The following is a 17,588-nucleotide window of genomic DNA, read 5'->3' on the forward strand; positions in this document are numbered from 1 at the left end:
GTCCCAGCTACTTGGGAGGCTGAGGCAGGAGAATGGCGTGAACCCAGGAGGCGGAGCTTTCAGTGAGCCGAGATTGCACCACTGTACCCCAGCCTGGGCAACAGTGCAAGAGCCGTCTCAAAAAAAAAAAAAAAGAAAGAAAAATATGTTCTCTTCTAGTTATTTGGAAATACAATGTATTGTTGCTAACTATAGTCACCCTTCTGTGTTATCAAAAACTAGAACTTATTCCATCTTATCCGTTTGCTTGTACCCATTCACCAACCTGTCTTCACTCCCCTACTCCTACACCCTTCTGCTCTCTACCTCCATGAGATCAACTTCTTTAGCTCCCACATGAGTGTGAACATGTGATTTTTGCCTTTCTGTGTCTGACTCATTTAACTTAACAAGATGGCCTTTAGTTCCCTGCATGTCACTGCAAATGACAGGATTTCATTGCTTTTTATGGCTGAATAGTATTCCATTGTGTATATATATCACATTTTCTTTACTGATCTGTTTATAGACTTTGGTTGATTTCATATCTTGGCTATTGTGAATAGTGTGGCTATAAACGGGGGTACAAGGATCCCTTTGATACATTGATTTCCTTTCCTTTGGATAAATAACCAGTAGTGGGATTGACGGATCATATGACAGTTCTATCTTTAGTTTTCTGAGAAGCCTCCATACTGTTTTCCATAATGGGTGTCTGGATATACATTCCCACCAACAGTATACTCATTACTTTTCTTTTTATCAGATGTCCACAGCTATAAAGTGTCCTTTGGGCCTGAAGAACAGTAGTAACCTAATAGTTGGCCTTCACATTGCAAAATCATCCCTTTGAACAGCAATCCCCAACCTTTTTGGCAACAGGGACTGGTTTCATGGAAGACATTTTTTCCATGGACAGGGGTGGGGAATGGGTTTGGGATGATTCAAGCACATCACATTTATTGTGCACTTTATTTCTATTATTATTACACTGTAACATATAATGAAATAACTATACAACTCGCCATAATGTAGAATCAGTGGGAGCCCTGAGTTTGTTTTCCTGCAATTAGATGGGCCCATCTGGGCATGATAGGAGATAGTGACAGATCATCAGGCATTGGATTCTCATAAGGGGCACACAACCTAGATCCCTTGAATGCACATAGTTCACAATTGTGCTCCTATGAGAATCTAATGCCCCAGCTGATGTAACAGGAGGTGGAGCTCAGACGGCAATGCTAGTCATGGGGAGCGGCTGTAAATACAGATGAAGCTTCCCTCTTTTGCTTGCCCCTTACTCATCTCCTGCTGTGCCACCTGGTTCCTAACAGGGTACAAAGGGTACTGATTCATGGCCCCGGGGTTGGGGACCCCTGCCTTTGAAGACACCCACCCAGTTTCTTCTTCCGAAACCATTATTGGAAAGGTGGATTGTATTATTCTACCCAGTTATTTCTCGTCCTCCTTTTAAGAGTATTATTCAGCTCACTTATTGTTGATAGGGACAGAAGACAGGGAACTACTGGGTAGAATAAGGCAGTTCCCTGGCAAAGGCCCCACCCTCAAGCCTGGAAACCCATGGCCCTAAATGAAGGGAGGCATTCCTGCCCTTGTGCCCAAAAGTTACCTTTTGGCCCTCCATGACCCCCTATCCTGTACGCAAATAAACTCCAGAAACCAGGCTCCAGCAGCAAAAGATGAGCAGATGAACAGAAGAGCAGAAGAGCGGCAGGTAAAGAGAAGGAATGTTAGGAGGAGTTCAGCTGGGGACAGTCAGAGAATCCACCACTGGACGGTCAAACTCCAGGGGAAGATCATCTTCCTACTCCATGCCCTTTCCAGTTCCCCATCCATCCCACTGACTGCCACCCCTACCACCTAATAACCCCCACCCCACTACTCTACTTCACCAGCATTCACTATCCTTCAAGTCCATGTGTGACCTGATTTTTCTGGGAGGGGTGACAAGAGCTCGAGATACAGAAAGCTGTCAGACTGACCCTCTGCGCTTGCAAAAATGCAGAGGGTCTATTGAGCTGGTTAACACTTAAGCCGTCCGCTGATGGTAAGGCTAAAAGAGCACACTGTAACACAAGCCCATTTGGGCTCCAGGAATCACAGGCTCCTGCCCCTGGACACTGCAATGGGGCTGGAAGCCTAGCGCCCCAGCTTTTGCACCCCAGCTCCTGCACCCGTCCGTCTGCATGCTCCACCTCCCATAAGGGGTTTCAGCAGGGCAGAGACCGAACACACCAGCCACAGCCCTGTTGCATGTCCTGCAATGGGCGGGGAAAACGGGGAAATCAGGGAACTCTCCCGTTTCATTGTCACATGACTTGCAAGGCTTCCTTAAGAGAGGGGTATACTTCCCCACCCACTGACAGCAAGTTTTGACCAATAGAACCTGAGCAGAACTGAGGCATGCGGAATGTGAGTTTGAGGAGCAGCTTGTGCCAGTCACGTACAAGAGCTAATCGTTACATTTCCAGGAACTTGGCAAGCCACTTGTTAGACTGTTTGTAGCTTGAAATCGGCCATGGTGGGAGTATTAACATCACAGAAATAGCAAACACTACAAATCAGGACTTCCACCTTCTCCCTCAAAGTTGGTTTACCAGCCCAGCAGGGAGCACGACCCAGAAAAGTTGATCTTTCAGCCTGGAGCCGGGAGTGAAGAAAACTGGGGGAGTACTACGAAAGCTCCCTTCAGCCACAGTAATTCGCTTGAGAAACGGACCTTGAAGCTACTCAGTTGCAGGGGTTGTTCGTTACCTGAGTATAATCTAGCCAAAGCTGGTACATCATGCTGGTGTTTTGGTGAACACCAACAAGCGCCGCCTTCATCTGTCCAGACCTAGGTTGGAGGGATTTCTTCTAATAACTTGTGACATCATGTGCCTGCAGCCTGCAAGGATGCAAACCGCGCTCTGAGACTCAGGCCCGGGAATCCAGGTCTTGGAAGGTTAATGCAAAGTTATAAAACAATAGTTACATTTCAACCACACTCAGCTATTGCGTCATCTTTAAACCCTGGCCAACACAGTCTGTCGCTCGCGGACCTTGGTGGTTTCAGAGCGACTCCCCTACCACTTTCGGGTGAAGGCCACAAGTGACGGCCCCCCTTTCCCCGCAGACGTGTGAATGGAGCGCTGTGTCTTTAAGTGGGAAGCGCGGAGGTTTTCCGTCCGGGACAAAATGTCAGCGAGACGCCTGGAGGGGGATCTACCATCCCCGACTCCCGACCAGCCGCCGGCTCCGGCAGCGTTTCGCGGGTAATGGGGTGAGTGTGGGCTTCGAGACTCGGTGGGCGAGGCGGGCCGGGCCGGGCAGCGGGGAGCGCAGGTGATCAGCGACCGCGGACCCCCCCGCCGGCCTCCCTGGCACCCACGCGGGGCGTGCCCTTCGCTGGGCTGCCCTTCTCCGGGCCGGCTGTCGCGATTGAGAAGGCAGGTGGGCCCGGGATTCTGCTGCAAGACCCCGCTCACCATCTTCCAGTACCTCATTCTTGCTCCTTCCCTACACTCCGCTTTCGACAGGCTTGTTCGGAATGTGGAAATTCGTTGCCACTCTCCTTCTCTCCCTTTATTAAAGTTGTCTGATTACAGTCTTTTTACTGGGCAAGCGGCTGGGCACCCTGCAGTGGGTTCTTTCTGTAATTGGGACTTACTTGGTGTCGCCCACTTTCGGAGGGAGAAAGTGAATGCAAGCCAAAAGCTTACACCAGAATCCCCACCCCTCCTCCACCCCTCGTGGCCCCCAAACAAAAGAATTTTCCGCTCCTTTCGGAGTCCGCTGGAGCAGTTTCTGTGATTTGTTGCACTAACCAAATGTCCGAGGTTTACCAAAGCAAAAATCCCCTTGAAGGAAAAAATAAATACTTACCACTAGTCGAATTTCTAATTAGCCAAGACTACAAAGATAAGGTGTTTAAGAGAAACTGCTGTAGAAACAACTTAATACATTAACCTAATTAGGGTAATTATTTTCTGCCGTTTTTATTCATATATTATGATGACAGCTTTTGGAGGCAAGAATAGCTTGAGGCAGCCAAGAATTTAAAAAAGTAGACAGCGATATATATTATAAAAAGACCAAAAGCCCAAGCCAGGTAGTTCTCAATCTAAAAATTAAATTAAAAAATCTTTGAGTCACAAAGGCCTTCAAAGTAGGGCGGCTTTAAATTCCTATAACTCAGATTAAATTATGCATTTTTACAAGATAAAATGGATCACCGCCTTAATCTTTAGGACCATATCTATTAAGCAAAGTAATGCAGGCCTGAAATAAAGGTCCACTTTAAGGGCAGAACACGTCGCAATTTTCATTTTAAAAAGTGCATTAATAGAGTGCTTTTCTGCCTTTTAGCTAGTGGTAGAAATATCTAAGAGTTTGGCTTATGACATTTAAGAAACGTCTCTGATTCACCACATAATTACCTGTGAGTCCAGTGTGTTTTTTACAGTCCACATATAACCTTTTTCTAAACTTTTACACATTTTACCATTTATTCCCCAACTCAGGTTTTACAGTTTGGAGGCATTTTTACTTGTCTTTTAACTTCAGCTAAGCCTTCAGCCTGGTGATTCCAGACTAATTTTTCTAATTGTCTGGATCTGTTTATAAATAGATTAATATATGGCAGTAAATTAATATTTCAACAGAGATGGACGGATAACAGATGAACTGTGGTTTTCTTGACACTTCAGTTGTCAACTCTAATTACTTGTATTAATTATTTTGTTCTACTTTGATTAAAGTCACTGGTGGATGAAGTAAATGTTTTTAGTGTTTCCACATAAGTCTGTGTGAATTTCACATGAGTGTGAATTTCTCATCTAAGATCCAGGCTCAACCAACATATATTGGTTTAAATTCTGCCTGGTTAACCCAGCTACAGTGAGTAGCCTTGAGTATGAAAGGACAAATAGAAGTGTAATTAATTACTATGTCCTTTTGAGAACAGTGCCTGGTTCTTTGGCCTTTAGCCTGTCAAATATTTTTTTATGTGCACAAGCATAAGTATAAAATAATACAATTAACTTTTGTGGGTGCTTTATAGGATGACTGTCAATATTACAGTCATACCTTGTGTATATGCCCATATTTATACAGATTATTCATCCAGGTTTTGATTTCTTCCTTTATTCTTTATACTGGTATTCAGGGACATCATACCGAGGAATCTGGGATTGAATCTGATAGTTTATCAGGATAGAACCTCTTCAAAAATTGAGTCAAATGGAGAGATAATTAATGTGAATTTATTGTCTTCCACAGGCTTAGATTTAAGAACTCCTTCCAAATAATGGATACTCAAATGAAACTCAGCTACAGCAAGTGCAGAGGCATGGTACCAGCAACACTACTCTCTCTCCTTCCTTGAAATATCTAAAATCTGCATTTGTCTTTTCAGTTTTTTTCACCCTGAAATTGCACTCAGAGATTTCCACTGTTAATTTCATGTTAGTAGTGCTTTTATTTAGCTTCAAGAAACTTTCTTTTAAAATAGGAGCTTGGAAGCCTCATTATACAACTGAGGAATTGGAACTTTATTAGAGTCGAGTACTAAGGGTAATGTGTTTTGGTGGTGGATGACAATGCGGTTGTGCCCTGTGGGGCATGGGAGGGGAAGGGATGCTGAACTGCATGAACTTCTGTGTTAGGGTCCCTAAGACATCAGCTCCCAGGAGCTGCCCACGCCCACCCCTTCCCCAGTGGAGATGATGTAATGGAATTCACCCGAAGGAGCGAGCACTGATTTCACCTTTACCAGTCTGTTAGTAGTCTGTTTTCGCGCTGCTGATAAAGACATACCCAAGACTGGGCAATTTATAAAAGAAAGAGGTTTAATGGACTTAAAGTTCCACGTGGCTAGGGAGGCCTAACAGTCATGGCGGAAGGTGAAAGGCACTCCTTAGCTGACTGCGGCATGAGCTAGAATGAGGGTCAAGCGAAAAGGGCTTCTTGTTTATAAAACCATCCGATCTCATGAGATTTATTCACTAGCACGAGAACAGTATGGGAGAAACCGCGCCCATGTTTCAATTACCTCCCACCAGTTCCCTCCCACAACACGTGGGAATTACGGGAGTACAATTCAAGATGAGATTTGGGTGGGGACACAGCCAAACCGTATCACACAGGTATCAGAATTATTGTTGGAAGCATCTTTCCCAACCAGAGGATACGCTTCCTGAGGGCAGAGACTATGTGACATTCCTCTTGGAATGCTTGGCAGAAAGCACGCACCTGACCTTAGCAGGTGCACAATGAGCATTTGAATGAGAGTTGGATGGAGTGGATGGATGTAAGCAAAATACTCAAATTCATTGGCACCTTTGTGTTAGTTTAAAAAAAATTTTCAAGGAAAAATTAAGGGAGCTGTTACTTTTCATTTTCTTCTTGTTAGCTAACCACAGAATTAATGATATGCATTCTCATTGGGTATTTGATAAGGAAGAAATGCATATCACAGGGCTTTGGCTAATTAAACCTCCTCATTATCTTATTTTACCTTAGTGATAAGCAACCTATTTTGCATGAAGGTCAGTTTAGGAAGTGAAAATAAATTTAAGGGCTAAGGGTCTTGGATCTGTTACTCTTTTTTATTTGCTCTTTGTACTCAAACAACTCCCAAGGGGATTCCCCCAACTTAGACTACTTACTTTGTTCAATAACATAATGTCAGATGGAAAAATAACTGCCTTTTAACCACTAAAATCTTAACGTGGATGCGTCTGAGTAGTAAATATCGGTAGTTTCTTTTTTGTTCATGCCTTGAATTTATATAACACCAGAGAGTCCAACAGTGACATCATTTGCACTGTCTGATCTCAGCCACCTGTTTAGAGGCAAATAATCTTATTTCTCTTGACAGATGGGAAGATTGAGACTCGGGTGAGCTGGGGCTAAAGAAACAGAGTCAGGTTCATTTCATTTAATGCAGCATCCCCCAAGTGTCTACTCTGTGCCAGGGAGATGAATGGGATGAGCTCCTCTTCCATGACGTCCTGGGTGTGCATACAGAATCTCCTTCTGCAGAGCACAGCAAACCACGTGACAATGAGCTGCCCTACACGCTGGGTTTCCTCCTCCAGGCGGCACAGCAGTGGGCTTCCCCATGGGACTGTCCCACCAGCCTCCACAGTTAAGGCTGGGCTGGCCCTGCCTGAGCTCACACGCCTGAGGAGCCAAGGGTTGTTTTGTTTTTTTGGTTTTTGTTTATCGTTTTTCTGAGATAGGGTTTCGCTCTTGTTGCCCAGGCTGGAGTGCAATGGTGCAATCTCAGCTCACTGCAACCTCCGCCTCCCAGGTTCAAGCGATTCTCCTGCCTCAGCCTCCAGAGTAGCTGGGATTACAGGCGCCCGCCACCACGCCCAGCTAATTTTTTCTATTTTTCGTAGAGATGGGGTTTTACCATGTTGGCCAGGCTGGTCTTCTGAACTCCTGACCTCAAGTGATCCACCTGCCTCGGCCTCCCAAAGGGCTGGGATTACAGGTGTGAGCCACCGCACCCTGCCCCAGGGGTTGTTTTGTAAAATTATTTTTTATTTTTGTAGAGATCCTGTGATATACACACTTTCCCTAAATGTATACACGTGATCACATGCATGCTTTCTTAGCATCTTATTGCTTTTGCTTTTGTGTTTACCTCTTCCCCTTCTCCCTTCTTTCACATCAGTTACCATTGCCTCAACCCATAGTATCTCCTTTATTTTTCTTCATCTGTATCTGTATATTGCCTATACAGATATGTGTATTACTTAATAATAGTGGGATCATATTATACACTCTTCTGCATCTCTTTTCTCCCTGAACAGTTCCTCCAGATATCCTTCTAAGACGTTGAACAGAACTTCATGCTATTCCTCTTTAATTGCTATATAATATTCCCTGATATAAACATATGTTATATACTCAGCCATTTTCCTGGTGGCAGGCATTCCCTTGCTTCCAGTTTCTTGTCACCCTACATGATTCTGTAATGAACATCCTGACACAAGACTATGTTTATTGGTGCTGTTAGTTCTATAGAAGAGATCTCCAGGAGTAGAATCTCAGGTTATATCTTTTTTTTTTTTTTTTTCCGAGACAGAGTTTCACTCTTGTCACCCAGACTGGAATGCAATGGTGCTATCTCGGCTCATTGCAACCTCCACCTCCCGGGTTCAAGCAATTCTCCTACCTTAGCCTCTCGAGTACCTGGGAATATAGGCACCCGCCACCACGCCCAGCTAATTTTTGTATTTTTAGTAGAGAAAAGGTTTCACCATGTTGGCCAAGCTGCTCTTGAACTCCTGACCTCAGGTGATCCACCTGCTTGGGCCTTCCAAAGTGTTGGGATTATAGGCGTGAGCCACCGAGCCCAGCCTCTGTTTTTAATTAATATAGAAACTGCAGCCGGCCCTATCACACAGGTATCAGAATTATTGTTGGAAGCATCTCTTTCCCCACCAGACGGTACGCTTCCTGCGAGCAGAGACTTCGTGACATTCCTCTTGGAGTGCTTGGCAGAAAGCACGCACCTGACCTTAGCAGGTGCACAATGAGCATTTGAATGAGAGTTGGATGGAGTGAATGGATGTAAGCAAAATACTCAAATTCATTGGCACCTTTGTGTTAGTTTTAAAAAAAAAAAATGTTCAAGGAAAAATTGAGGGAGCTCTTACTTTTCATTTTCTTCTTATTAGCTAACCACAGAATTAATGATACGTATTCTCATTGGATATGCTCATGACTGTAATCCCAGCACTTTGGGAGGCTGAGGCAGGTGGATCACTTGAGCCAGGAGTTCAAGAAAGACCAGCCTGGGTAACATAGACCCTGTCTCTACCAAAAAATACAAAAATTAGCCAAGCATGGTAGCATGCACCTGTAGTCCCAGCTACTTTGGATGCTGAGGTGGGAGGATCGCTTCTTGAGCACGGGAAGCAGAGGTTTGCAGTGAGCCATGATTGTGCCACTGCACTCCAGCCTAGGTGACAGAGCAAGACCCTGGGAAGGAGGGAAGGAAGGAAGGAAGGGAGGGAGGGAGGGAGGGAAGAAATGGCCAGAATGCTTTCCTAAAATCCATCCCATCTTCACTAGTAATTGAGGGGTGTGTGCGTTTTCTCTACCTCCCTTGTAACTTTGGCTGTTAGACCTCTTAATGTTTCTTGGTGTGATGGATGTAAAATGATACCTTCCTGCTACTTTAATAGCATTTCCATGAAAATAAGTGATGTTGTGCACCTTTTCACAAATTTCCTGGCTATTTGAGTTTGCTGTTAGGTCATTTGCCTACTCATATTTCTCGTCTGTTTTTCTATCAGGCTCTTTGTCTTTTTATTGTCAGTTTGAAGAGCCCTTTGTGTGTTATGGTTGTGGCTGAAGTGTCTGAAGAGCTTTCTCCCCCTCCACATTGCAGGGGCAGCTGAAATGCACTCGGGTTGTTTAGCAGAGCTAACCAGGCTGTTACGGTAGATACTGAGACTGAGGATTGTATTGAGCTAGAATATAGCCGCATGGTGTGGAGGACTGAGAAGGTGAGGCAGTTCTGCCCCATGCTGCCTTCCACCGGTTACGACCTCCAAAATCGAAGGGCTGCCCAGGCAGAGGATGTCCCCCTGCCACCCTCGGAGGGGCAGCGCTGTGCTGGCCGACATTTGTGAGGCTTCTACTAGGTCAAAAGGATTAAGACGTCAAAGTCAGTGCTTCTCACCTTGTGCCCACTTTAACTCCTAACAGATGGCATTCACCTGTGCAACACTCCCTCTGGGCATTCCAGTTTTTAAAGAAACCCGGAGAGGTAAAAAGCATGACAATAATGGGTCACCTCTGGCTCTATTAGGGCCACATCAGTAAGGATGACTCTCAGACTTTGGCACAAGTAAGACAACCTGCGGGTTTATGTGCAGTTTCCAAGCTTTAGCTCAAGCATATCAGAATGCAAAGCAATACTCTTGATGTTATAAGAAACATTTACATCCCTTTTAATACTCTGTCCACTTTTGTGTTTGTCCAGTAATAAAAAAGGACCTCGGGAAAGCTCAGATTCAATATAGAAGGAAATAGAAATTTTAAAAAAGAAAAAAGTATAGAAAAAATTCTAAGTCAAGTTAGATAATTAAAAAAATGTTTATAACCCTTACATCTTACTCTGTTTAGCAACCATAATGTTACATAACCATAATATTTACTGGCCACAAAAATACCATTCTTGAAGGTGGTCTGTAACTCCTCATCCTACTTTCCTCACTTTTGAGACTTTAGCAATGTAATAAATCTCTTGGGGGAAAATGTAGCCTTTAATTTCTAAAGATTTTTTATGCTAATTGGTCTTTATCGTGAGTGACCATATTTAAATCAATGCCTGTATATCAGAAGACATGTAAATAGCCATTTCCTTGTTAGAAGATGCATGGTACTTGTCTTTTTTGATGATTCTGGCAGATCTGTTATCTTTTTTAAAAAATGAGATATGTTAAATGTCATACCTGATCCGGAGTGGACTTGCTTGGTGGGAAAAATAATACTTAGGTTTAGAAAAGTACTGTGCATCTCTAACAAGACTATTAGCAACTGAATTCATAGTTTACACTAAATGCTTCTGTTACTATAGCAGCTTATTTTTCCTATTCTCATCTTTGTCTTCAGTTTTTTCCAGTTGTGTTTAACAAGAAGGATTCTGGAACTTTGTCATGTCCATGGCTGCTGGTTCAAAATCTGACAGCATGAGCAGCATTGATCTCACTGTGCCTGGGTCTCACCTTGCCCTTTTCTCCCTGAAATAAGTTCTCAGAAGAGCTCAAGAAGTCTGTTATGTGTTTTCTTCTCATTGTTTTTCAACTTTCAAAGCAAATTTATCTAGAATCACACATTTGGTCCTTTGTGAACTTATTTCCTAAGGAATAAACTTTGCCTTTTTTTGTATTCCCTTTTCTTTAATAGGTTATTGCAGTGGTGAATTATTTTCCTAATAAAAAAGACTGCGGTGACAGTCATTGCATTATGTTTGGATCCTTTTAACAGATTTTGTGTTGAACAAAGCAAGACATTATTACTTTTATTTCTTTTTCTTCCTTAATTAAAAGTATTGAGCAAACTTTGTATCTTGCAAATATGTAGAGGGGATCTTTTAGTTAGCACAAACAATAAAGAAAACTAATTTTATTTGTTTTATTCCTTGGGTATCTATGAAAGGGTTAGAAAAAGTGAACGAGGGCATGGCGCTGCTCATTATTTCTAGTATCTATCTTTAAGGTGGTTTGAATGCATTTCTTTCACTGGCCTGCCTGTCCTCTGAATTTACTCCTAGCACTGCTGATGGTTCTTCGGAACTCAGGAATCGTGTTGCATGCATTGTTTCTACCCGTGGAACCTGAGATGGTTGGAAACCCTGAGACAATGACAGGGACCCCAGAGTCCTTGGGAAATGACCCACTGTCTAATTTAAAGGTAAAACTTTAGAGTGCTGCTTTGGACATTGCCATTTCCTAAATGTGCATATCTTAAAAGCATTGCTTTCAGTACTGCCGATTTTCTCATGGTAGATTGTTTTTATAATCACAAAAACATATTTTTATCTTGAAAAGCATACAGTCGTTGAAAGCTTTTTAAAAGGCTGTTCACCACTGGCTCTTCCACTCCTGAAGTTTAAGAAACAAAATTTTCATTCCCAAAGCTTTTTTTCTGGTCATTGCTGAAGTGTGCTGTGCAGCACCCAGAGAAGACTGCATAAGGAAGCCTCGCTGTTATTCTGAAGACAGTACCTTTTTTATTGTTGTTATTGTTAAGAAAGCAGGGACTAGTTAAAGCTAACACAGACACTGCACGGAGTTAGCTAGTTTTTTCTGTTCAAGCAGCTTAGCCTCCCGCTATTAGTAGAAATACTTGTTCACTAGGGATCCACTTGATTTCAAACAGGATTCCTAGTATAGGAAGGGCTAGACATTTTTAACAGTTTTTTTCCTGAGGAATCAACACTTAATACTGAAGATTAACTAGAAACCTAGACACCTACCCACACTATAGGATTTTTATCGGTAAGAAAATGGAGGGCGGCCTGCTTTCTCAGACTAACTGTAGTCTAGGAGCTGTGTGCGTGATCCTAACACTCATTATTATTCTTCCCCTGCTCCCCAGCGTGCGGGCGCCGCAGAATGAGGAGTGGCGAGCCGACCTGCACCATGGACGAGGCCCGCGGGCTAGACGACACGGCGGCACGGGGCGGTCAGTGTGCGGGACTGGGGCCAGCGCCAATGCCTCCCGGCCGCCTGGGGGCGCCGTACTCCGAGGCCTGGGGCTACTTCCACCTGGCCCCGGGGCGCCCCGGGCATCCGTCGGGCCACTGGGCCACCTGCCGTCTGTGCGGGGAGCAGGTGGGCCGCGGCCCGGGCTTCCACGCAGGGACCTCGGCGCTGTGGAGGCACCTGAAGAGCGCGCACCGGCGGGAGCTGGAGAGCAGCGGCACCCGGCGCTCACCACCTGCCGCGCCCTGCCCGCCGCCGCCCGTCCCCGCTGCGGCCCCCGAGGGCGACTGGGCGCGCCTGCTGGAACAGATGGGCGCACTGGCCGTGCGCGGCAGCCGGCGGGAGCGGGAGCTGGAACGGCGTGAGGCGGCCGTGGAGCAGGGTGAGCGCGCCCTGGAGCGGAGGAGGAGGGCGCTGCAGGAGGAGGAGCGCGCCGCGGCCCAGGCGCGCCGGGAGCTGCAGGCCGAGCGGGAGGCGCTGCAGGTGCGGCTGCGGGAAGTGAGCCGCCGTGAGGGCGCCTTGGGCTGGGCTCCCACTACGCTGCCGCTCAAGGACGACCCCGAGGGGGACAGGGACAGCTGCGTCATCACAAAGGTCCTCCTGTAGGGGTGTGGCCACTTCCTCACCCCAGGCCAGCGCTTCTCCGACCAACGCCTTCAGCCCTCGCTGGCACCGAAGCCAGACCCGAAGCAGCCGCTACTCACTTGGAAGCTCCAGCTAACTGTAGGGCCTTCCGCGCCCGAAGGCTTCAGCTTGAGAAGCACTTCGAAGCCAGAGCAGAACCAAAACTCACTTCCATGGGGTCACCTGGGGTGCCTGGGCGGCCTTTCGTGGGCATGCATGCAAGGGATGGGGTGGCACACGGAACACCCGAGAGCTGCAGCAGCCCCGTGAACCCAGACCCCCTGGTGCCATGACCACTTAGGGCTGGGAACCCGAACCTGGTGACTTTGAAAGGATAGAGAGCTTCATTCCATACCAAAGACTTCACACCATGTGCCTCCAACAGCCCAAGGTGGAGGGTGCGGGGAAATGAGAAAGCTTTTTACCCAAAAAAAGAGTTCCTAATGCATAATCTGCCCAACACCAAGTTCTGAAGGGTCGGAGGGATGTCCCCTCCAGTTTCCGTGACTGCTGTAGACCCGCATCATCTCTAGCCCTCATCGGAGCAGTCCCAAAGAGCCCCCTTTTTTACTCCCCGTATTATTCAACCAATACCAGGTGCACTCTGTCTTCCCTCGGCCATCTTTCCCTTGGTTCAGACCTAACGACAAGTGTGGCTCCACTTTCAGGCCTCACATCTGCCACCTTAGCAAGACATCACCTCATCCCCTTGTCACTAGGAAGAGGGTTTCTTCCCCACGTGTCGTCATAGTCCTCACCTCTGGGCTGAAGGGGAAAGCATCCCTTTGCATAAGGCCACATCTTCCTGTCATTTTCCATCCCATTCCTCTCCCATGTTTACTGGGTCTTTCCTCCTGTAGTATTCCCCCTTTCACTGTCTCAGTCCCTCCCTTTCCCCCAGGATCTTCCTCATCAATACTCAGTCTCCCTTTCTTACTGAAAAGAAAGACTTAACCCAGAAGGGCCAACAAGTCCTTGCTGCCTATGCTTCCTCCCCAGTTTTTACTCCTTCACTCTGGTTCAGTTTTCTGTGCTACAGTGGACTATTTCCAAGCCGCCACAATCTCTCAGTGACCAAATATGATGATCTATTTGCAGCCTCCATTTTGCTTAATCTCTCCCTTCTTGAAATTGCTCTCTTGGTAGGTGGATCCTGTTTTTCCTCCAAAGAATTCCTTTTCCTGTTGTATACTGGTTCCCAGATTTTTCACAGGCCTCTTTTTTTTTCCTCTTTTTTTATATTGAAAAATTCCACACATCCAGAAAAAGTTGAAAGGCTAGCACAATGAATACTTAGATACGTACTCTCCACTTGGATTGAATAGTTAACATTTTGCCAGATTTACTGTTCTCCCCACCCCATGCATGTGTACATAAAATGACATTTCACCCCTGAGTATTTCCACATAGATTTCCTGAGAACAAAGACATTGTTCTACGTGATTACAATAAGATTATCATGCCTAAAAATATAAACAGTAACTTCTTTATAACCTCTAATATAGAGCCCTTAATCAGTATTCAATAATTGTCTCCAGAATGTTTGTCTTTAAAAAACAAAACAAAACAAAAAAAACCCAGGTCCCATCAAGGTTCATACATTCTTTTGGTTTCAACTCTAGTCACTTTTAGTCTAGAACAATCCCGACATATTTTCCGATGACACTTTGTGAAGCAACCAGGCCAGCTGTCTTAGCAAATGTCCTTTATTCTGGAAGTGTCTGATTGCTTCCTTAGGCCTATATCTAATACTCCACTCGTGGCTCATCTCCCTGCAGAATTGTAATCTCTGGGCCAGGGACTCCTGAATATCTCCAGGCCAAGTGTTCTCCCCAGGCCTGATCCTTCATGCCCAATCCCTTGCTGCATGTCTCCACTCCTCCTTGCACATCCTGCCTCTGTGAGTGGAAGAGGCGAATCTATTCAACCCCACATCACACCCCTCACCTGATGACTAACATTTACTGGGCACTAACAATGTATCAGGCACATACGACACACTTAACATGCATTAATTATCTCACTTTACTCTCACACCAGCTCCATGGTAACACTGTGCTGAGCTAGAAGGGTTAAGTAGCCTGTAGAAGATCACAGCTGGCCGGCAGTAGAGGTGGGATCCCACTGCAGACAGTCTCCCTCACAGATGCCATGCTCCCACCGAACCACCATGTACTGCTTCCTGAGATCTCTGCTTCCCTCAGTCGACCCAGCTGACACCTGTTTCCTTCCTAACTCCAACTAATTAATTCCAGTTAATGGAATTGAATTAGTGACATTAATATTTACTGAGCATTCACCATGTGTCGTCAGAGCTGTGCTAAATGCTTTACAAGAATAATTACCTGCCATGAAGCAACCCTATGACATAGGTGCTACTATGCCCATTTTGTAGATGAGACAGGTTCAGGGGACTTACTAACAGCTTCAAGTCATACAGCAGCTAAGAGTCTGTATGGGGTTTGAACTGCGGTCTCACTGAATGCTGGGCGCCTGCTCTGCTAAGTCTATTTCTACAAAATATTGCACTGCCTTCCTGCCAAGCATAGGGCCCATTTATCATGCATCTTCCCATCCTTGTCTCCCCCAACCGTCCCTTACCTGAGTCACAATTTGGCCAAAGCCAAAGGGATTGTCCTAAGCCAGTATTGATTTATTATCCACTCTTCCTGCTCAAAAGTCCCCAAGATCACCTATCAATCACCTACTTATTAGAGTGCAAGCTTTGACTGTCACCTGACATTCAAGTCCCCTTCTGCCCCCGTGCCAGTCCTCTCCCTTCCCCTACATATGCCCTATGCTCCAGCCAAATTGGACTCTGTTCTTCCTGATAATACCTGGTATTGGCATCTTTATGCCACAGTTTGCCTTCCCTCCACTTTAAAAAGCCTCTTCAGTCTCTCGGTACAAAAAACATCCCACCCATTTTCTAAAACCATGCTTTCCTTGATTTCTCCTCACGTCGAGACATTTCTTTCTTCTCTGGTCTCCTAGCATTCTGTCTCACAACCCTCAGAACAGGCCAGCCAGTGTATGGCTATGGGTTTTTATCTCACCTCCCCTGCCAGACCCTGAGCCTTTGGGGGGAGTAGACTCACCCCACTCCCACAGTGCCTTGCATTCCATAGCTGCTCAGTACATTAACCCATTCAATGTCTTTAAGATTTTTACTAGTTTTCCTGTAATTACTAATATAATCATTTATCTTTAATTCTGAGTAAAATTCACAACAACAAATAAAGGAAATAGCAGTAATAATTTTTAAGCTGTTTAGTCAATAAAGATTTAATGCATCAGTTATTGGACTGTTTGGTTTGAAGCCAATCAACCAACTATTCTGGTATGTAAATCTTTTTTATTATACAAGTAACACAAAATGTATTGCCTCAATCGAGGAAGAACAGAAAAAATAATACCTCAAAATCCTGTCACCTCTGTAAAACTGCTATTAACATTTTAATGTATTTTCTTTTGTCTTTTGCAATTTTTATATTACTCTAGTAATAGTATAAGTTATTTTCAAGTATTGGAACTTAACTTCTTCATATGGATTTATATGGGCTAGATGATCTGAATTTCCTTTTTAGAAGGAAAAAGACTTCCACAAATGTTACTCTTCCATCTCACCAACTGTAAGAACCATTAAAACATAGGAAAAGATTTAGAGTCTTAACTACTGCCTCAAAGATGGCTAGTGCGAGCCTGAATGTTCTGTTCAGGATATACAGAACAATAAACCTGAGTGCTGAGTTAAGGGAAGAGCTTTTTACTTTCTGTTTATACACTTCTGCAATGTTGTAATTTTTTACACAAAGTATGAATTACTTTTATGATAAAAAATTTTGTTCGTAGACAAAATTCCTCTCCTTCAGCATTCAGCTTCCTTAGTTAAAATACAATCTCCAACGAAAGCATGGATATGATCCCCGTTTCCAGAAAATCCTAGAAAGAAATGCAGCCCTTGTTCAGTCCAACTCCATCATTTGATAGATTAGGAAAATAGGTCCCAGAGAGTGACTTGTCCACTGTCAGGATATGGTGGCTGTGGCGCGTCACCTGACTCCAGCCTACTTAATGCATTTCAGCCTCTTCGGCCTTGAGGGCTCCTGCTGCTCACCTGAAACCATTCCCAAGGAACCCACAAAAGCAGGCTCCCCGGGAGGATTCCTGAGAACACCTACACACAAGCCTCAGAGATCTGCCAAGACATTCTCTTTCCGATAGAACTATTTAATATTTTTCTATCAAATAGTTGCCAAATGACCTGCGCCAGTCAAAACTCAATCTGACTTGTGACTAAAAGTAATCTGATGAATCCCAAAGGTATATACAAATCTATCTATCTAAGGCATTTTCTCTTCAAAGTAGAAGACCTGGAAGACTATACAGTTATTCCCAAAATGCTTCAACATTTCTGGAACTCCTCTTTTAGAGTGGCCATGAGTCCCCAGCACATTCTTTAAAACATCCTTGAGTTGGCAAATACCCCTCTTTCCAGGATACATTTGATTTTTTAAAAGAACTGCCAATTATTCAGAGTCTGGCGAATACGGTAGATGATTAACCAGGTTAATATTTCTGGTTAATAAGGTGAAATTATAATAAAACAATGATAATTATTTTAGTGTGGCTCATAAATTGGTCTTGATAGTGGTATATTAAGGTTAAGTAAAGGCAGCATGGTCACCGTAGAGATTAAAGCCCATTTTAGTTGGTTTATGATGTGAATGAATTCAGGTAGCACTGGGAGTC

The 17,588-nt window shown here is 44.7% G+C and overlaps 1 protein-coding gene, 1 long non-coding RNA gene and 1 other non-coding gene across 4 annotated transcripts in view; 2 read left to right on the forward strand and 1 right to left on the reverse strand.

Moving 5' to 3' along the window:
• The window catches only part of LOC105475231 (uncharacterized), an 87,773-nt gene extending 84,936 nt beyond the window's left edge, over positions 1–2,837 (reverse strand). Inside the window, exon 1 of the long non-coding RNA XR_003016482.2 lies at positions 2,755–2,837. This is a non-coding gene — a long non-coding RNA (uncharacterized lncRNA). The remainder of the gene's footprint in view (positions 1–2,754) is intronic.
• On the forward strand, positions 2,360–16,101 carry LOC105475107 (zinc finger BED-type containing 3). 2 transcript variants are annotated; one of them, XM_024790747.2, is made up of 4 exons: positions 2,360–3,262; positions 5,260–5,332; positions 11,279–11,418; positions 12,106–16,101. In XM_024790747.2, the coding sequence occupies exon 4, from the start codon at positions 12,123–12,125 to the stop codon at positions 12,816–12,818; it is 696 nt and encodes a 231-aa protein (XP_024646515.2). In that variant the 5' UTR covers positions 2,360–3,262; positions 5,260–5,332; positions 11,279–11,418; positions 12,106–12,122; the 3' UTR covers positions 12,819–16,101. The 2 variants fall into 2 exon arrangements, with proteins under 2 accessions (XP_024646515.2, XP_011728406.2); XM_011730104.3 differs by lacking the exon at positions 5,260–5,332 and having other exon boundaries at positions 2,364–3,262.
• LOC112425487 (small nucleolar RNA SNORA47) lies at positions 9,492–9,629 on the forward strand. Its single transcript, XR_003016543.1, has one exon. It is a non-coding gene; the product is annotated as a small nucleolar RNA SNORA47 (small nucleolar RNA).
• Positions 16,102–17,588: the final 1,487 nt, after the last annotated feature.

This window comes from Macaca nemestrina, chromosome 6, assembly GCF_043159975.1.
Source record: "Macaca nemestrina isolate mMacNem1 chromosome 6, mMacNem.hap1, whole genome shotgun sequence".
NCBI classification, from domain to species: Eukaryota; Metazoa; Chordata; class Mammalia; order Primates; family Cercopithecidae; genus Macaca; species Macaca nemestrina.

Excerpts from the sequence above, each read along its gene's own strand:
- LOC105475107 (XM_024790747.2), top strand. The coding sequence starts at position 12,123 with ATGAGGAGTGGCGAGCCGACCTGCACCATGGACGAGGCCCGCGGGCTA.